This window comes from Bos mutus, chromosome 20 (assembly GCF_027580195.1).
Source record: "Bos mutus isolate GX-2022 chromosome 20, NWIPB_WYAK_1.1, whole genome shotgun sequence".
Classification (NCBI taxonomy): domain Eukaryota; kingdom Metazoa; phylum Chordata; class Mammalia; order Artiodactyla; family Bovidae; genus Bos; species Bos mutus.
In genome coordinates, this window is record NC_091636.1 from 58,847,858 (window position 1) to 58,868,570 (window position 20,713).

The 20,713-nt window shown below is 48.9% G+C and overlaps 1 protein-coding gene and 1 long non-coding RNA gene across 6 annotated transcripts in view; both read right to left on the reverse strand.

Annotated features, from left to right (window-relative positions):
• LOC138984206 (uncharacterized) overlaps nt 1-11,199 on the reverse strand; it is a 39,384-nt gene extending 28,185 nt beyond the window's left edge. The window contains exon 1 of the long non-coding RNA XR_011461472.1: nt 5,905-11,199. This is a non-coding gene — a long non-coding RNA (uncharacterized lncRNA). The remainder of the gene's footprint in view (nt 1-5,904) is intronic.
• Nucleotides 1-16,403, reverse strand: part of TRIO (trio Rho guanine nucleotide exchange factor) — a 363,874-nt gene extending 347,471 nt beyond the window's left edge. For 4 of the 5 annotated variants that reach the window (XM_070357707.1, XM_070357709.1, XM_070357711.1 and 1 more), the window contains exon 1: nt 16,082-16,403. In XM_070357707.1, the coding sequence (XP_070213808.1) occupies nt 16,082-16,253 (172 nt within the window). In that variant the 5' untranslated portion in view covers nt 16,254-16,403. Of the gene's footprint in view, nt 1-15,452; nt 15,472-16,081 lie in introns of those variants that run through there. The other variant, XM_070357708.1, reaches the window with a different exon arrangement.
• Between the last annotated feature and the right edge of the window lie 4,310 nt (nt 16,404-20,713).

The following is a 20,713-nucleotide window of genomic DNA, read 5'->3' on the forward strand; positions in this document are numbered from 1 at the left end:
CCAAAAGTAATGTCAAAGCCACACAAATTCTTCTTTCTGAGACATCTCCTTTTAAGTGAAGCTCACATACCCTGTATGAAGTGTCAACTCAATTCTAAAACAGGCACAATGAAAATTCTTGCAACAGAGCATATGCGATTTTATGCAAATTGATACAGTTTCTGTCTTGGAGTCTAACACGCTGGTTGTGTGTGTGTGTGTGCACGAGCGATCAGAGCTGACTCCAATATCCAAGGACGGAGAACTCACATGAGCAGGAGAACCCTGGCGGCCACTCTGAGTGGGAGCAGGCACCATGCCGCCTCTCCCTCAACTTCTCCAGGATGCTGCAAGGGTGCGATCACCAGTTTGAACCACTTCAGCTGTGCCCTCAGGGCCCACAGATACACCACTTACAGGAGAGCAAAGCCTGTCCTTATCTTTTTGACTGAGATGCCCCGAAATTTTCAACAGGATAGATACTTCAACGTTCTCTAAGAAATGACCAAATATACCATCAAATCAGCCTTCCCCAGCGGCTCCATGGTAAGAATTCCGCCAAAATGCAGGAGATACACCTAGATGAGGGGTTTGATCCCTGGGTGCAGAGGATCCCCTGGAGAAGGCCATGGCAACCCACTCCAGTGTTCTTGCCTGGAGAATCCCAAGGACAGAGGAGCCTGGTGGGCCACAGTTCATGGGGTCACAAACAGTTGGACACGACTGAGAGGACTGAGCACGCACACACCATCAAACCACAACAGAAGCTCAATCAGGTCTTATCTACAAGGCCCTCCTTCAGAAAGGAGTGATTTCTTTTCCTCCCTCAGACACCAAAGAAGGCTCCCTGGATGGTGTCCCACACGCAGTGTGATATGCAGGGTACAGCAGGAGAAAACCCTGCAGGCACACTCCGTCTACCTGGGACCCTGCCCGGGAGACCACTGCATGCTTGGATCCTCCAGGCTAGCCCTAAGAGCTACTGACTTGCAGGAAGTTAAAACCCTCTGAGTCCCCTCCCTCGGGTACAAAATTGGATGCCACTGCCTACCCTGCAGAGGACTGTGAAAATTAAATAGCTGGTGGCTGTAAGCACTCAATAAATGAAGCTGTTTAAGACTTTGAAATATTGCCAATTTAGTTGTATCCTTTTTATTGATACATAATTCACATAGTATAAAATTCTCCCTTTTAAAAAAAGTGTACAGTTGACTTTAGTATATTTAGTATATTCATCATCATGTGTGTGCGCTTGGTCAGGCCCAGCTCTCTGCGACCCCGTGGACTGTAGCCCGCCAGGCTCCTCTGTCCGTGGGATACTCCAGGCATGAATACTGGAGCGAGTTGCCATTTCCTTCTCCAGGGATCTTCCCCACCCAGAGACTGAACTCACGTCTCCTGCACTGCAGACAGATTCTTGACTGCTAAGCCACCGGCCACTAGGTAATCCCGTAACATTTTCAGCACCCAAAAGCCCTTCCCCCAGAATGCTTGACCCATTAGCGGTCATGACCTTTTATTCTCCAAATTTTCCAAACCAAAAGGCTTTCGCTCTTAGGGCATTAACAAGCAAATTATTCTCTCTGGCTGAACTGTCTAGTTGTAGGAAGGGCTTGTACAGGTACAGAGGCTGACTCTCCCAGATGACCATTCAAGGAGCACGTGGACAGGCACAGAAAACAGTGCGACAAAGGAAACCAACACTGTCTCCCCAAATCAAGAGCCCGTGTTCTGTGCCATCGTTTAATGGAGCAAACCTCTGAACAGCAAAAATTCATCTTGCCTGTAACGAGATCTGCACCCAGTGGCCCACAGTTTCTAGAACTGAGTGCCCAAAGACACTTCCTAGAAATCCCACACAAATGCGGACACTCCAGAGGTGGTTTCTGGGAAGAAACATTTAATCAATGAAGGGCAGCAAGCAAGTCTCAAAAGTCATGACTCATGACTTACTCCACGCACTCAGCTCCCTCCTCTACTCATAGCACGTGATGGATTCTTGAGAAAAGACCACCCCCTCCCCAGCCTCCACCCACACCCATCCATTTCTCAGACCATCCCTTGCGTCCAATCATTCACTCTTAGTATCTCAACACTTTTTTCCTTTTCCCTCCTGTCTTCCGGCAACGCGTACATGAAGATGAAGATGATCAACTGTTTTGCCCACAACAGGTGTCGGCTTTATAAACCACACTTATTAGAAATTAATCTCCCCTTCTTTTTTGGCAACTCCTGATTTTCCACCGTTGTGCTTCAACATCCCCAGAAAGCGAGCTGCTGACCGAGTCTGGCAGCTCTTTCTTAAACACACCTCGGGGGAGTTCCAGCCTATGACTTCATCTGTTTTCTTTGGGTGACTAAGTGACAAGGCACGGAGCTGAACAGAAGCTGACCGCTAACTGCCGATTTGAACAGTTTCAACTTGAAGATGTAGGTTCGTTTATCACAGTGGTATGGCTTAGCATTTCGAAATTGCTTTCTGCATTTTCTAGGACTGAGTAAGTCAGTGCAGACGTTGGGGATAAAAGGAGCCTTCACTTCAGAGAAGGGAATTACATACAAATTTGGGAAAGGAAAGACTGAAATGCAGTCTGTAGTACTGGACTGGAATTGAGGCATGTGTACGAACTCGGTTTTTATTATAGACAGGTGTGCACAGAACAGCACATGTCATGTGATGCTGTGTGTGTGTGCACACAAGCACGTGCGGACGCAAACTCCCCGATTCCCGGCTCTGTGCACTGAGAGGATCTGGAAGCAGTAACACCCCTGTAGCATAAGCACACTCGGTGCCCAGAATGAGTTTCTTCATGCTGTCTTCTGCTAAAATCAACCAGGGCTCCTTGGAGAAGTGGCGATTTCAGGGCTGCAGTCAGGAAAGAACAGAAGCCTGGGACATTTCACTGTGTCAGAAAATAAGGAAGTGCCCCATAAATGACGGGGACACGTCACAAAAGACAAAGGAGCCAGTCTGAAAGGACATCGCTGGCCAGATCATGAACAACTGAGCATCAAGCTGGGTAATGACATCGAAGGATTATAACCCACTGACTAAGAGAGTCCCTGGGGTCGCAGAGTCAGACATGGCTTAGCAACTGAACAATAAGACAGGAATCTGTAAGGCCACACTTACAGAAATAAATAAGTGCGGCATGGAGAGAGGCTCTGCCCTTACGGTCGAAGCACAGAAGGAGTAATGAAGCTAGAAACCTCACCAGGTTGAAATTATCATAATAATCACTGATTCGGGCAAAAGTCAGCAATGGAGATAACTAGCAAATTAGAGTCAGCAGAGGAACAGGATTTTCCACAGTCTCGAATTCTCTCTTCACAAGATGCTGATTACAAGTGAACAGTACAGTGGTAGTCACCCCTGAATCAGAAGACTGAACGGACATCTCACAGACGGCAGGTGACAGCTGGGCCCCCCATGGGGCGTTAGGGGAAGGACTCAGCCCTTCCGTCGGCCACGCACGGCCTGAACCTGGTCAGGAGGAACTCCCCCCAAACCGAGAGACCGTCCTCCAAAGAACGGACTAGAACCTTCCAGGGAACAAAAGAGACAGGCTGGGGAGATGTTCCAAATTAAAGAAAACCAAAGAGACATGACAACTAAATCTATCAATAATTGTATGTGTTCCTGGATAGAACGCTGGACCACCAAGATTTTTTTAATCACCAAGAGTTTCTGGAATCATTGGTAAAATTTTATTGAAGTCAGCAAATTTAGATAATAAAAATTAATTTCCTAATTTGGGTCATTATGTAAGAGAATGTCCTTGCTCTGAGAAAATACCGTGGAGTCACCCTTTAGAGGTAAGGGCAACATCACCTTGCAACTTACTCTCAAATGGTTCAGACACAAAATAATATCTAAATTTAATATATACAAATATATGTGTGTGTGTGTGTGTGTGTATACATATCCAGAGAAGGGGGAGGGGAGGAGGAGGTGATGTTCCTGCAGTGAAATAGTAACAACTGGGGATTTTGAGTTCTTCTCTGAATATGAAAACTGGTTTCTCAAAATAAACTCATCTGCCATCTCCTCCTGCAGAAAAAACCACAACAAACTTTAAATGCAATCAACCATGAAGACAAGAACCAACTCAACAGCCAGAAATGATGCATACAAGTGAAATCTCAACTTGACTAAGTTGATACGAATTTGAGCCTTGTACCTCCTGTGCTGGTTTAAAATCAAGATCAACTAAAATAGCATGTCAAAAGCACATACTCTCCCATTCAACAGTAGGCCAATATGACTTTAATTGTAGAATTTTTTTTAAAGCAACAATTAAACAAAAACTAAAAAAATCTGAAACTCCTTGAATAAACCAGGAAGAAAGGAAAATTAGATTTTAAGAGGATAGTACACCTTCCGGTGATATACTGTGAGGGAGACAGGTGAGGTGTACCTGATGCAAATGCACCCCACAGAAAGGAAAACCTAGAACACACGCCCAGAAGTTATCCCACTAAAGGAGGATGGCAGGAAGTAAGTCTCTGTTCCCCATGACCACAACATTCATCATCTATGCGTACATTTCCATGAATAACAAAAAAGACAAGAGAAGCTGCAAAACAGCTTGAGAAAGAAGCCAGGGAAGGACCACACCCACCTCATAAAACTGTCCCCTAAAAAAGCAGCTTAGCGTCTCTGGCCCCTCCCCACGCCCCCGCCCATGCAACCTTCCTCAGTTAGAAAGGAAGCCCGGGAATTCTTTATAATGTGATACACACAGCCAATGGCTGGAAAACTTCCCTCCCCAGCCAGCCTCTCCCTGCCCTTCCCAAACTTCCCTCCGCCAACCCTGAGGGCCACTGAGACTTCCTCCCCCTTCAGACCAAGTGGCCACAGCCAGGGAAGTGGGGACCAGCCCAGCCACACGAGTCCTCCCTAGACAGAGACAGACTGGAGGCAGCAAAACTCAAAACCATCTCAGCGGGACAGCTGGGGTTACTGGGGTTATTTATGTAAGAAGGAACATCAGCTTTCATCAGGTGAGAAGAGGAAAGGTACAGAAGCTAAATCACGGGGCTCAGACTACAGTGAAAAAGTGCTTGCTCTATCCCAGAATCTGTCATTCCACTTTTGTTCAGTGTGAGACTTGTAAATTACAGCTTCCATCTTCAACACAGGAGGATGTACACATTCAGTTTTAAAATCTGACAATTACAACGCCAGGCCTTGTGGGATGCTGTATGGGGAGGGAGGGTCGTTTCTCCTCTTTCCCTCCATTGGAGAAGAAAAGGCAATGTGGGGGCTTTGTGGTCTGGCAGCTGTGGGTTTAAATTCCAGCCCAAGCCCTCATAAGCGGTGCAAACTGGGGCAGTCATTCAACCTCCCCAGAGGCTGAGATCCTCATCCGAACACAGAAATAGCCTCCACCTGCTGGAGGGGGTGGGGGGATCTGATTTTACATGAGAAAACGTATATAAAACACCTGCTCACACCTAGACCCACAGGCCCTCAGGTGGTAGCAGCAACAGAGATAATAGTTAAGAGAGAGCTTCACCCGGTTTTCTTGAAGGACAAGGTTGGCGTTCATAATGTTTTGGGGGGAAGGGAACAAACACGGCATTTTAAATATTACCCTCTGACGTTACAAGCAGGTTACTGCTTCTGCATGCACTTACTTGACCCTCTGTGGAGCCTAACTCCAAAGATATTAGCTGACCCCCGAGGACTGGGGGTCCTGGCCTCCCATATCGCTCTGGCAGCTGCTGCTGAATACTTACTTAGGTTATAGCAAGCGCGCAGTTCCACGACTGTCCGCCATCCCATTTTCCCCACAAACAGCCCCAAATCCACAGTACAAGCTGTCACAGACAATTTACCATCATCCCACCTTAATCCTGCATAGGGTTTACAGTCAGAGGTCTCCAGTAATGTGGTTCAGGGAGGGACAGGTCCCATCTCACCTGCAGGCTGTCCCCTTCTGTGTGTTCAGCAATCAGCAGGGCTGAGACAGGACCTATAAACGATGCCATGGAGATGAGAGATGCCCAGCAAAGAATACGGCAGATTCTGCATCTCGCAGGCTGCAGTCAAATATCCGGAAACAAACAGGTACATGGCCAGCTCACAGAATGCTGAAACTCACTACTCCCGCGAGGAGCTGCTCTCCCAGAGGGAGACACGTGAACAGAACTGTCACGTGAAGGAAATGGATGGCCTGGAAACCATCCAATTAGCGACGGTCCTCAAAGTTTCCGGACCCAAGATATATTAGAGCAAGAGCAACAGCGTTTAGATGGAGGTGAAGTAACTCTGGAATAAACGTGTGAAATACACTCTGCCTCGGTGCAATCTGGCTTTTTGGAGCTGGTAAGGGTCCTTGGGTGCCAACTACCATCACTGTGGTACTGAAAAGGACAGTGAGGGCTGGAAGGGATTTCTCATAATCACAATTTTTTTTTTTTTTGAATAGCTATCTACAAGCAAGAAACATCTGTTTAGTATCAGACACCAGGAATCTATTTGTTATTAGGATGGTAAAGTATTAGAAAATTTAGACTTTGGAGATTTCATTCTAGGACTGATTCTACATCAGCAAAAATACTTAAAGCAACAGTCTAATAAAAGCACTGCTTCCCAATGTATTTGTGTGCACCCTCAGAATAAACAGAGGAATGGTACTTTTTGGTCCTTATCACTTAAAAGCTAAACTAATAAAAATAAATAAATAACATGCACTTTGTTATTCCTGCAGATCCTAGTGCATCTGATATCAAGAACAAGCATTAACTTAAGAGTAAAAGCAAGTAAGAAAACATAAAACTTCCAGAATCCACATGGCCCAGGAGGGCCCTACTCCGGTTTGCAGGCCCGATGTTCAACAGCAACAGTAACGAAGGAAAGAGGAATCCTTAAAGATGTGAATCAGAATGAGAAGAGGAAGTGAAGTAAAAGCAATCAACAATGGAAAAACTGTATATACTGTTCGGACCAACCTCTCAGACTTTTCATAAGCCTAATTTTCAAACTCAAATTAAAACATCTTGCCCTAAAACACATGTTATTTATACATTCCACTTCACATATACTAAGAAACAAGGGTTGTTTTAAAATAGATGTCAAGGACTTCCCTGGCAGTCCAGTGGTTAAGACTCCGCACTTCCAATGCAGGGACTAGGGGTTGGATCTCTGATCGGGCAATTACGCTCCCACAGGCCATGTGACCAAAAAATTAAAAACAAAAAAACAGATTTCAAATATCAGTCTCTGATACATTCATTTCTTCTTGCACTGACACCTCCCATTCACAGAATTCCAAAGTGGGGATTTTTATGACTTTTCCAAGATACACACAGGCGACCACACTTGGAAGAGACACCAACAAAACCTATCTAAAAATATTCCAGGGTTATACTTTTAAATTTGAATTGTGTTTTTCTCAAGTTCAAGAACAACTTCATTTTATGGTTATGAGTCTTTAAGTGGGGAGACTAACACTTTATAAATTCACTCCTTAACCATCAACACTGTGAAATACACAGCTTCAGAGTTAATTACATGTAGGAAAGTCCATGAACTGAGGGTGAATGATCTCACACAGTTATTTATACAGTAACAACGCCCCCTCCTAGAAATTCCCTTTTTAACACCAGGAATGTCAAGGCACAGCGGACCACTCTGCCTGTGCTACTCTTTTTCCTTCTGGACAGCAGCAAAACTCAGCAGAGTGGGAAAATTTAAAGCAGGAAAAATGGTGACTGTTCGCATCTAAAGATAGTTTTTTTTAAGTCAGCAGACTTGTCAAATGGATTCTCAAGTTATGCTTCTTACAGAATCTAAGAAAAGAATCTCTATTTCCCCATAACTATCTTCAACCTTTCCCCAGATTAACCCTAGACATTACAGAAAGTCTGGTCCCACCTTAGGTCCATCGTTCGGTTGCTCAATCCTGTCCAGCTCTTTGCAACCAAGCCTGCACACCAGGCTTCTCTGTCCTCCACTGTCTCCAGGAGTTTGCTCAAATTCACACTCATTGAGTTGGTGAAGCTATCCAACCATCTCATCCTCTGTCGCCCCCTTCTCCTCCTGCCTTCAATCTTTCCCAGCATCAGGGTCTTTTCCAATGAGTCGGCTTTTTGCATCAGGAGGTCAAGGTATTGGAGCTTCAGCTTCAGCATCAATCCTTCCAATGAATGTTCAGGGTAGACTGCCTTTAAGACTGACTGGTTTGATCTTGCAGGTTCAAGGGACTCTCAAGAGTCTTCTCCAGAACCACAATTCGAAAGCATCAATTCTTCAGAGCTCAGCTTCTTTATAGTCCAACTCCCACATCCATACATGACTACTGGAAAAACCACAGCTTTCACTAGATGGATCTTTGTTAGCAAAGTGATGTCTCTGCTTTTGAATACGGTGTCTAGGTCTGTCATAGCTGTCCTTCACAAGCAGCAAGTGTCTTTTCATTTTATGGCTAAAGTCACCATCCACAGTGATTTTGGAGCCCAAGAAAATAAAATCTGTCACTGCTTCCACTTTTTCCCCTTCTATTAATATTTACCACAAAGTGATGGGACCAGATGCCATGATCTAGTTTTCTGAATGTTGAGTTTTAAGCCAGCTTTTTCATTCTCCTCTTTCGATTTCATCAAATGGCTCTTTAGCTCCTCTTCACCTTCTGCCATTAGGGTGGTATCATCTGCGTATCTGAGGTTGTTGATATTTCTCCTGGCAATCTTGATTCCAGCTTGTGATTCATCCAGCCTGGCATTTCACATAATGTACTCTACATAGAAGTTAAGTAAGCAGGGTGACAATATACAGCCTTGACATACTCCTTTCCCAATTTGGAACCAGTTAGTTGTTCTCTGTCCCTTTCTAACTGTTGCTTCTTGACCTGAATACGGGTTTCTCACCAGACAGATAAGGTGGTCTGGTATTTCCATCTCTTTAAGAATTTTCCACAGTTTGTTGTGACCCACAGAGTCAAAGGCTTTGGCATAGTCAATGAAGCAGAAGTAGAGTTTTTTCTGGAATTTTCTTGCTTTTTCTACGATTCAATGAATGTTGGCAATTTGATCTCTGGTCCCTCCACCTTTTCTAACCCAGCTTGTACTATTACTATCTTTAAAATAAACGGGAAAGTCTTTCCAAAATTACTCAGTTTTATTCAAGTTTAGGAAATTAAACTTGAGAAATAACTTCGGTTAGACTTGGCTTCTGTTGGTGTCTCACGGTTTGTATTTGCATTTCCTTGAACGTGTGTGGCCGTTCTGTAGTTGCACTGTCTATTTCCCTTTTGGACTGCCTTTCTTATTGATTTGAGGAAACCCTTTTACAGTCCTTCACATATAATTCCTCATCTGAATTATAAAAATGTTTTTGCCCAGTCTGTAGCTGCTGCTGCTGCTACGTCGCTTCAGTCGTGTCCGACTCTGTGCGACCCCATAGACGGCAGTCCACCAGGCTCCCCCATCCCTGGGATTCTCCAGGCAAGAACACTGGAGTGGGTTGCCATTTCCTTCTCCAATGCATGAAAGTGAAAAGTGAAAGTGAAGTCGCTCAGTCGTGCCCGACTCTTAGCGACCCCATGGACTGCAGCCCACCAGGCTCCTCCATCCATGGGATTTTCCAGGCAAGAGTACTGGAGTGGGGTGCCATTGCCTTCTCCTCAGTTTGTAGCTAGTCTTTGTTTAATGTTATGTTTTAAATTAACATACAATACAAATGGGTTCCTTTTCCTGTGTTCAGGTCTATGAATTTTAATATGCAGAATCACCACCACAGCCAGGATGCAAAACACTTTCATCATCCTTAAAAACACCCCCCACACTGCCCCTCTGGAGTCACCCTTTTCCCTGCTCTAACTCCTGGTAACCAACCGATCGCTTCTCTGTCCCTCCAGTTCTATTTCTTTGAGAAAGTCATACAAGTGGACTCCTATGCAGCCTTTGGAGGCAGCCTTCCTTCACGCAGCATCAGCTGAATGGATGTACCACAGTTCATCTGTTCACATCTACTCTTGTAAATGCCAGCAAGAGCAGCAAACAGTGAAGGAAGGGCCTTAACTCTTCCCAGCAGTGGGACAGGGACAGAGCAATATACCAAGTACTTGGAAGGAAAAGAGGAGAAGGCCATGCAGTGGGCAGGACCTTACAGAAACCCCTCCTAAAGAGAAACTGAGTGCAATTCATCACTGTCCACACAGAGCTATGGGCTGTAAGAAAATAAGCCTGACGGACTCATGAGGACACCACTAACCCAAAGTACCCTAGAGCAAGAAAGTTTTCATTACAGCTTCGTCTGTCAGGGCAACTGCTAAACTGTACTAACTTACGACAGAGCCCAAACAGCATGATCCTTCCAAACTCAAGATCTGCTCTATAGACTGCTTCACAGTCCTCCCAGCGAAGAGCAGACGTGTGGCTGATCAAAGTCAGTAGCCTATTAATGCAAGTGTGTGTGTGCTGTGCTTAGTCGCTCAGTCATGCCTGACTCTTTGCGACCCCATGGGCTGTAGCCTGCCGGGTTCCTGTCCGTGGGATTCTCTGGGCAAGAGTACTGGCATGGGCTGCCATTTCCTTCTCCAGATGATCGTTCCGACCCAGGGATCAAAACTGGGTCTCCCGCGTTGCAGGCAGATTCTTTACTGCCTGAGCCGCCAGGGAAGCCCGCAATGCAAATACGTTTATGACCTAAGTGCAGTTTCATGTTGCCAGAGCACATCTGGCATTAGACCAAATACTCCAGGAGGTCGCACCCTTTCTCCGGATCAAGCCCCTAGGCCTTAAGCCTGGGAAGCCCACACACCCTCCTGTCAAACTCGACCCAGACATATAACCTTTACCAGAGGGCAGGGGCTGCAGAACTTGGGTTTACAGGGACTTCCTTATGGGAAGAGAGAACCAAAAAGGAGGAAATAAAGGTAACCAAGCAAACCGAGGCTTCCATTAGCAAGTGAGAAAGTGAAGATAAGACTGAGACACTGGCCAACCAGTAAACAGGAGAGCGGGAACCCCCATCAACAAGAATGTCACCCGCTTGGAAACTCCAGCCAGGGGGTCTCCTCGCTGGGAGACCCCGGGGCTAGGGCCGGGTACTGTGACAGCAAACAGAAGACAGACAGTCGGGGAGGCAGGGCCTCCGCGGTGGATACGGGAGCCCTGGGGCGGCGGGGAGCAGGGAAGGGGAAGGAGGCAGCACACCAGCGCCCTGCTTGGGGGGGGGGGGCCCTTGTCCCGACCCACAAACCCTTTCTCCATTTTTGCCCTCAGTGCAGAGATACAGCGACAGGAATACCTCGAATGGCCCCAGGCGAACAACAGTAATAACAATAATAATACACCCGCTCAAGATTTCCTCTCCCCTCGTCCAGGGCTGACTGGACGGCTCAGCGGCGCAATCTGGAGTGGAACGAGAGAGAACTCCGTCCCGGCGCCATCTAACCCCTCGTAACCTGTCTGCGCCCCTGGGCCAACCCTGTCCCCCGCCCCACCCCACCCCCAGCGGCCTGCGCGGGGCTGAGGATAAGGGGAAAAGATACAAAAGCCTGCATCTCGGTCCTCAGAACAGACACAACCGCCCCGGGGCGTTCGCCCAGGCGCTTAGGCCAAATGCTCGCGAGACGAAGAACGGAGCCGCGGCGGAGGCGCCGCCCCTTTTCCCGGGAACACGGCGGGGTTCTCATCCACAGCCATTCTTCCCCGTGCACCGAGAGGGGGCTTCTGTTCTGCCAGCGGCACCACTAAAAATCCGTCGAGACAATGCACTTAAGGAAATAAAAAACCAATTCATTAGAGAACCGAGGAGGAATGAAGGGGGTTGTTAAGGCGGCTTTTTATAGTACAACACAATTCATCCCTATCAACCTAAGTGACTTGACTAGGCAGTCAAAGTGTGGCTATTGATTAAGAATTGGACTTTTCTCTGGAATGCCGCCAAGGATATGAGATAAAATTTTATTTCCTCAGTGGAAGAGTCAAGAAAATAAACTTAAATATCAGATACGGCTGATTTAGATTATGACCCCTCCAAACACATCTTTCACTTAGAAACGGATCCCACATTTATCACAAGATTTAAAAGGCCAGAAAAGGCCATGCTAATCACATATTTTTAATACACACTTGAACAGATTTAAACCACATGGCACACCTTGAACAGAACCACTGGCTTCATTTAAATTTTGGTTAATCATTTAAACGGTTTAAATGGCTTCATCTAAATTATTTGAATCGTGGATGGTTAAACTGCAAAGGAAAAAATACAATTGTCTATGTCAATAAGTCAGTTTACAAGGTCTTAATGGAAAGTTTCCTTCAGTGATTTTTTTTTTTTTAACTGTCCTCTGATTTCCTAAAAATCACTTCTAGGATACTTCCAGCTCCCTCTCTGCTCTCGTCTAAAACAGAACCTCACTGTGCCACTGAAAAGGGGGAAACTAACATTCACTATCAAGTTACATTTTCTTCTGCTTTCCTTTTCAAAATATTGAGGGTAACAAGGACTGACTTCTTAATACAATAATTATTATTGGTGCTCACAAAGACCAAAGTTGCCAGGCTTCTAAATATACACAGAAGCAGCAGGGCAAGCTCAGAGGCCAGCGACTTAAGTGGTGTTAGAAGCAGAAATCTGAAGACAAGTTCCCTCAATATTCCATGAGGAAATCATTATATCAACATAGAAGGACATGCACCCTGCTCTCTCAGTAAGTAACTGACTCAAGTGTCTTCACACATTCCATTGTAAAGGGAAGGGCTGCAGCAACAGGTCCAGAAGTAAGACTTAGTAAGGAAAGGAACCTAGCCCAGTGAGCTGACCACCTTTCAGAATAACCACAAACCCTTATGCTCTGCATATTCATATAATACCAACCTGAAACATACCAGGCAGGTTAAAAATAAGGCATTTATGTAAGTACCCCCACCAGACACACACACACTCTTGCAAGGTTAAATAGAGAGCTCTGAAAGAATGATTTATTGTCACAAGAACAGGGCCCCAAAATAGATTGGCAATAAAAGTGATTGGTCCCAGCGGGATTGAGAACAAATCCTGGTAAGCGAAGTCCTGGCCATGACAGGCAACTGGGGAAAGAGTACCAGTGATGGAAGTGCTTCCCGGCCCTGACCCCAACTCCACCAGAGTTCTCTTCTGAACAAGTCACTCAACCTCCCTAGAAGTCTGATTCCTCTTCTGTAAACTTTAAAAAAAATTGTTCTAAATGGACTAGCTCATGTTTGTGATGCCTTTTGACAAGAAAACTAAAGAATGACCACTAGGAGCTAGGAGCTCAGAGGGAACAACAGAGTCCAAGGAGGTTAAAAGCCCTGGAGCCACCCCCCAGACCCTCTCCAAGTGTAGGGGTCCTGCCCCCAGGTCCCAGCTCCCAAACCAGGCAGGTGGCAGTGCCCTGCTTGAGTGCATCCAGTAATCATGGCCTTCATTCTATTCCTGAACTGCTCTAATTATGTAAAAGCTCTAATAAGCTAAATTCTCCTTCTTTCATCCAATCATAGTTACCAGTTTTCACTCAGCAACCACAAGGATAAAAGTAAATCCTTGCAGTATGGACAAGGAACAAAAAGGAGGCAAGAAAATAAGGTCGCCAAACCAACAGTTCCAGGGCCAAGAAATGAAAAGCAACCAGTAGAAGTGCCTTGTCTAAGGCAGACTGGCAATCTTAAGCACCAGGCTGACACCACCATGGAAAACCGATCACACTCTGATCTGTCCCCCCCAGTCAGTAAAAACCTATTTTCTGGGTTTCTACATCTTAGGAAAGAATGTCTGATTTTACTAACGGACTTGACCTCTCTCTGTTCAATCATCCACATTCAATCAAAACTGCCCAGCAGGGCCATCCCCCTCCAAACCCCCGCCTCTGCCATTCCACCAGGTGAGGTCCCCACCCAGGGTCCCCCTGCTTCATCTGTCTAACCATTTGCCCCTTCCCACCCCTACCCATCAATCCAACTGAAGGGTCCCTCTCCTCTCTTCTCCCTCTGCTAGCGATCGCTGCCCCAGATGCTGGAGCCAAGATCTAGGTCAGGAATTCAGGGTTGCCCTAAGGAGGGAAAAGCACATTCAAAAGACCTTCTAGGCTAACCCTGGGATGGGATGCACAATGGCTGCCTACTTACAATCTGCTCTGGTTCCTGATTCCAAGTCAAACAAGGAAAGGGGCAGTATGTCCAATCAATTTTGGAGTGAGGAAGAAAAGAACAAACTCGTGAGCAGCACGGACTGGTTCTACCCCAAAGCGAACATGAACAGGAGCAAACACAGGACGAGGCCCCTGGCCACCGACAGGTAAACCCTGGGGAGAGCCACAGTAACTGAGAGAAAGTATTCTGTGAGCACCCAGTCCAACTTGATGTCCTCTGAGGCTCTTCTGAGCAGAAGTGATTTCTCCACTGTGAATAATAAAGATGTAAGAAAGTCTGGCCTCATAAGCACCAAAAATTCCCTCTCCAGGGCACACACGCCTTTGAAAGGCGCTGGATTCTGCACAGAATCTATTATTCTGTGACAGGTGGTGGAGAGAGAGAGAGAAGACAGGCTAGACTTAGCTTCAGGGCATGAAGGGAAGACGTCCCAGGTCTGCTATTAAGTGGTAAGATGGGGCTGCTCTATCGGGCGAGTTGCACACAAAAAAAGGCTTTCATTTGAAGGAGTTTGTGTTTTCCTAAACCTCTGCTTTCTGTGGGGACCTCACAAGGAGAGAGAGCACTAGGGAGTGTATTAACCCCAAGCTGACAGCACAGAGTCAGCGAGTGTCACTCCCAGCCACAACCAATCTGTTAAAACGACTCAAAACGAACCCCCCTGGCAAGGATCAAGAAAACGAGGGAAGACCGTACTACTAAACCAGGGCTCTCCCCGGCAAGGCTAACTTCTGCCTCCGACTATCGCGCACCCGCTGCAAATTGCTCCCTGCGACCCAGATTACCCAACTGATCTCACCGGATCTGGCGACCGGATTTTGAAACGGGCCACGAAGAAACGTGAGCCTCGGGCCTCTGGCGCGCGCCCCGTCGCAGTCCGCTCCCCGACGTCCTCCCGGGAGCCGCCACCAGCACCCCGCGCGCGCCCCGCGCCCTCCCGCCCGCCCCGGCCTGGCCCGCCCTCCTCGGCTCTCCAGCGCCCAGTCTGCATTCTCCCTGCCCCGCGCCTGGTCCGCCGGGCACCGCGCTGCGGGGCCGCGAGGTCGCCCGGACGCGCGAACAAACCGGACTGGGCGCGGGGACGCAGGGGCGCGGGCGGGACGAGGCGCTGCCGCCGGGGTCCCCAGGACGCCTTGTCACGCCTCCCGCGCCAGTTCCCCCCGGGCGGGTCGCAAAGCTTGGCTCTCCCGTGACCAACCCCCTCCTCTTTGACCAAGAAACACACGGCCACCCCGGCACTACCTCCCGGGCAGGGCCCAGCGCGTGCCGGTCCCGCGCCTCCACCCCCGGGGCCACCACGTCCCCAGGGTGTCCCTCCCGGGCTACCCCCGGAGACAATGGCTCACCCATCGCCCGGCCGGCCTCGCTCCATTTCAGCCATCACCGCCCTCCTCCCCTCCCCGGGCGGCCAGTGCCCCGGCAGCCCCGTTTCACAGAAGTGTAGACCGAGGCCAGGGAGGTGACAGGCGAGAGAAGAAACCTGGCTGCTTATGGAGCTGAGGAGGGACCACGGACAAATCGGCTACGGAGACCAGCCCAGATGAGAGACCGCTTTCCCGGGGCCCGGCCCCGCCGCCCCCGTCCGCTCGGCCTCCGGGGGACAGGGGGGCCTCCGCCCTCGCCGTCCCTGCCGCCGCCGCCTCCTCGGCCCTCCCGCGAAGGAGACAAAGAGCCGGCGCCCCAACCGGTGGAGCGGTAGCCGCCGGGGCGGGCGACGGGGAGATTTCACCCGGGAAACCAGGGGCGGGGACGAAGGGAAGGACGAGCCGGCGGCGCCCGGGCCGATCCGCGGCGCTCGGGGCGGCGCGGGCAACGGGACCCGCGGGTATTAGGGTGCAGGGCAGCGGCCTGGGCGGGCGCGCTCCGGGCCCGACGGGCGGGCGAGCAAGGACCGGGCGCGACAGGGACCGCGGACCGCGCCTCTGCGGCGGGGGCCGGTGGCGGAGCGCGCGGGCAGCGGCGCGGGTGCACTCACCGGATCGGAAGAAGGCCGCGATGTCGGCCAGGTCCTTGGCCGCCTCCTCGGCCCCCTCGCCGGCGCCGCCCCCGCAGCCCGAGCTCGCCGCGCTGGCCACAGCGGCGGGGCCGGAGGACGCGGCGGGGGCGGCGGCAGCACCGCCGCCGCCGCTGCTGCTGCTGCCGCTCATGGCTGCGGCGGCGCCCGCGGCCGCGCCCGGCTCGGGCCCGCGCGCCCTAGCGCCGCGCGCCGCCCGCTCCGCGCCGGGCCTGGCGGCGCCGAGCGCCCTGCTGTCCGCGCCCGGCGCGTGGACGCAGAGCCCCGGGGCGGCGGCGGCGGCGGCGGGCGGCGGCGGCGGCTCGGCCCGAGGAGCGCGTCCACATAGACGAGGACTCCGCCCGGGAGCCGCGAGCCGGCCGCGGGGCGGGAGCGCGGAGCCACGGCCTCGGCGGCGCCGGCTGGAGCGCGGGCAGCCACGCGCGCCGCGGCGCCGGACACGCAGTCGCGAGGGCGGCGGGGGATGGGGGGTGGCCCGCGGGGGCCGGCGGGAGCTCCGCGATCACGGGCGCCGGCGGCCACCGCGAGCCTCCATCTTGATTTCAGATGGGGAAAGGAAGGAGGGGGGAGGGGGGAAATCACGGCGGAGGGAACCCGGGTGAAAGGAAAAGGGAGAGCAGGGAAAGGAGAGGAAGGGGAAAAAAAAAAAAAAAGAGAGGGGCTTCGTGAGTTTCCGGTGAATATCGTCTGGGGCCGGAGCGTGGGCTCGGCGGGTGGGCGGGGCGTGTGATGGGCAGGGCCTGGCGGGAGGGGCGGGGCCGCGCAGGAGGGCCGGCGGGCGGCGGCGGGAGCGTTTCAGCGTTGTTCCCTCCCGCGGACGGCGGCGAAAAGGAGGGAATGCTTTGAGGCAGCGAGGGCGCGCACCTTTCCAGGCCCGTCATGGCGCCCCCTTTGGACGCTCGCTCCTGCAGCGCCGCACCGCCCTCCGATCGCTGGAGCTTTTGATGACTGATCTCGCCGCGGGGCGGGATGACTTCGGCTCAGGGCCCGGTGTGCGCGTAGACGGGGCTCCACAATCGTTGTTGAATGGGAAGAGATTATGAAAACAGGTCGTGTGTTGTACTCCAGCCCCAGAGGGAATAATGGAGCAGGCCTCTGAACTCCTGGGGGCCGTCTGTCTCCTCGTCTGCCACAGGAGCTTCGGGACTCACAGCTCCTCCGCCCCTGCTCCACCAGAATGTAGGGAAGGGGGAAGGTGATGGTGGCTAAGGAGACCAAAGGAAGTGAGGGGTAGGTGACATCCTCCTTTAAGGAAGATCCGTGTCACACCCGCATTTGACAAAATATTCGAGTACAAACACCTAAGTACCTGGCTACAAGCGAAGGAAGCAAAAGGTATTGGTATCCAGTGCGCCGGAAACAAGAGATAGATAAGATTGATTTAAAAAACAAACAAACAAAAAAAACTGGTGAAATACTCATGAAACCAATATACATGAACACTGGAAATGAACAATTAAGAAAATTAATAGTGAATGATGAATACCAGGTTTTGCACTGTGAGGAACCCTAGAATGATCCGTGTGGTACGGGATTAGAGTTGGAGACGTCAGTATGAACTCCTGTTTAGCTTAATATAGATGCAGGTGGGTAAGAAAAGATTTGCAGATATGTGTTATATATATGTTATACACAGGCTGTTACATGTATGTCCATTTCCTTGCTCTGTCAGCTGAGTGGACTTAGGCATAACACTCTTGCAGCAAGTCGCACATCAGGCACTCAGATCTTTTATTCACACCGTTCTTCAGCAAAAGGAAACCAGGTTCCTCAGGTGCATCGGCTGACTCTGGGACTAAAACAGGAAACGTACAAGAGAACCTAGAGCATCTTGTTGTGCCAGATGATAAGGAAGTGCTACGAAAAATTTTTTATTTAATTAATCAACATCCAGAACAATGATGAGGGTCTCTCAAAGGGACACAGAAGCCCACTGAAAGAGCTCCCAGTGATCAAAGCTGTAACAATTTGAACAGCAAAATAAAGCAATGTTCTATTATACCCAAAGTATAATAAATATACATGAGTGCATACCGATATAATGCAATGATTGAATGAGTAAATAATTAAGAGAGAAGAGACAAATGTCCCTCGCAGAAGAATTCAAAATTAATACTTAGATACTCTGCCCTCAGTGAGATGGAATAGTCCTTAACTGTAGTCTGCACTTTCAACTTCCAGAAGGATAACTTTATAATGAAGAAAACTGACAAACATTACTTCACAAGATTACCAGCAGAGATAAATCGTGTGGATGGTATATACCCTTGATATGATGTAATGAAAATGCCACTTTAGCCCTATTGTCTTCCTCCCAGAAACACAGTCTAATCATGAGAAAAATAACAGACAAATCCCAGTTAAGGGCATTCTGCAAATGACCTGACCAATACTTCCCCAAACTGTTAAGGTCAACAAAAGTAAGCAAAGTCTGAAAACTGTCACAGCCAAGAAGAGCCCAAGGAAACATGATAACTAAATGTAATGTAGTATTCTTAAGGATCCTGGAACCAAGAAAGCACATTAGGTAAAAACTAAGAAAATATGAATAACATATGGACTTTAGTTAATAATAATGTACCAGTACTGATTCATTAATTGTGAGTAATATGGGAAAATTGGATTGAGCTATAAGGGAACTCTGTACTATCTTCACAACTTGTCTTGTTATTTTAGAATCTAAATCTATTCTAAAATAGAAGCTTATTTTTAAAAAATTTTTAATTGTATGTGGAATATCAAAAAGAAAAAAAAATTCAGTTGGTCCAAATTTCACAGGCTATCAGCTCAGGTGTGCTGACAATGTTTCTTTTTCTTATTTTTCAGTTGGGTAATTTCTGTCTCCAGCTCCCATTTCTCCTCATGGCTTAATCCTAGTTTGGAGAAAATAATCTCCAGGAACTTTCTTTGCCAACTGAGTACATTCCCCTTCCTGCCTTCTCCCTAAGGTTGAAGCCAAACTCCCAGAGGCATTGGTGAGATCACAACATGAGGTGGGGATGGGGAGATTGCACCTGGTCCTTGGTCTTCAACCTAGACAGCATATTAAAAATCAGAAACATTACTTTGCCAACAAAGATCCATCTAGTCAAAACTATGGTTTTTCCAGTAGTCATGTATGGATGTGAGAGTTGAACTGTGAAGAAAGCTGAGCGCCAAAGAATTGATGCTTTTAAATTGTGGTGCTGGAGAAGACTCTTGAGAACAAGGAGATCAAACCAGTCAATCCTAAAGGAAATCAGTCCTGAATGTTCATTGGAAGGACTGATGTTGAAGCTGAAACTCCAATACTTTGACCACTTGATGTGAAGAACTGACTCATTGGAAAAGACCCTGATGCTGGGAAAGATTGAAGACGGGAGGAGAAGGGGACGACAGAGGATGAGATGGTTGGATGGCATCACTGACTCGATGGACATGAGTTTGAGTAAACTCCAGGAGTTGGTGATGGACAGGGAGGCCTGGCGTGCTGCAGTCCATGGGGTCGCAAAGAGTCAGACACGACTGATCGACTGAACTGAACTTGGTCATCATGAGCTCGTTCTGGCACTGAGCCTCATGTGTGTCCTGTGTGTGTCCGCCTCCTTGACGATCCTACTCAGACTGAAGGCATTGCCATGACTTTGCTGCTTTCTGCTGTTCTATCCTGCTCACCAACCACTGGGGCCCCTGATGGCCTGCTGGCAGTCAGCACCCCTCCTGAGCTACTCCCCAAGCGCTCAAGAAGACATTCAGCTGTTCCTGGGATGCTCAGTCCCACCCCACAAAGTGAGGCCCTGTGCTCTCTGCTCCCAGACCCCCAAAGCCTACCTTGGCACAGACTTCCTCTTTCAGAGACTCACATGGGGGTTTAAAGTGATCCATTTCCTCTCCCCACAAATTGCAGAATTGTAATTTCCTCTGCAGGAAGTAAACTTCATTCCAGATTCATCATACTTCCTTCCAAATCTTTTATTTTGGCATAACCTTTGTGTTCCCAGGAAATGCTGTTTTTAATTTAGAAAACCCCATTCCCTTCCATTCTTCCCTCTGCCATAGGTTCCAGAAGTTTCTCTTGAAATTTAGAAGCCAGTGCTAACATCTTTCTTTCACTCTGCATGCCTCCCCTACCACCCTGCCTGTGGGTAGTGAATATAGATGCCCCCCTCTGCCACCTAAATGGTGGAGAAAGATCATGAATTTGAAAACATCAAAACTGCTGGGGGGCAGGGAACAAGACTGAATGTCAAGCAGCCACAGAAAGATGGTGGTCCTTGAAAAGTGTCAGTTGGAAGAGGCTAACTCCTGAAAGATCAAACCAGTCAGTCCTAAAGGAAATCAATCCTGAATATTCATTGGAAGGACTAATGCCTAAACTGAAGCTCCAGTACTTTGGCCACCTGATGCAAAGAGCCAACTCATTAGAAAAGACCCTGATGCTGGGAAAGATTGAAGGCAGGAGGAGAAGGGGACGACAGGGGACAAGATGGTTGGATGGCATCACCGATTCAATGGACATGAGTTTGAGCAAGCTTCAGAAGATAGTGAAAGACAGGGAAGGCTGGGGTGCTGCAGTCCATGGCATCGCAAAGAGTCAGACACGACTGAGTGACT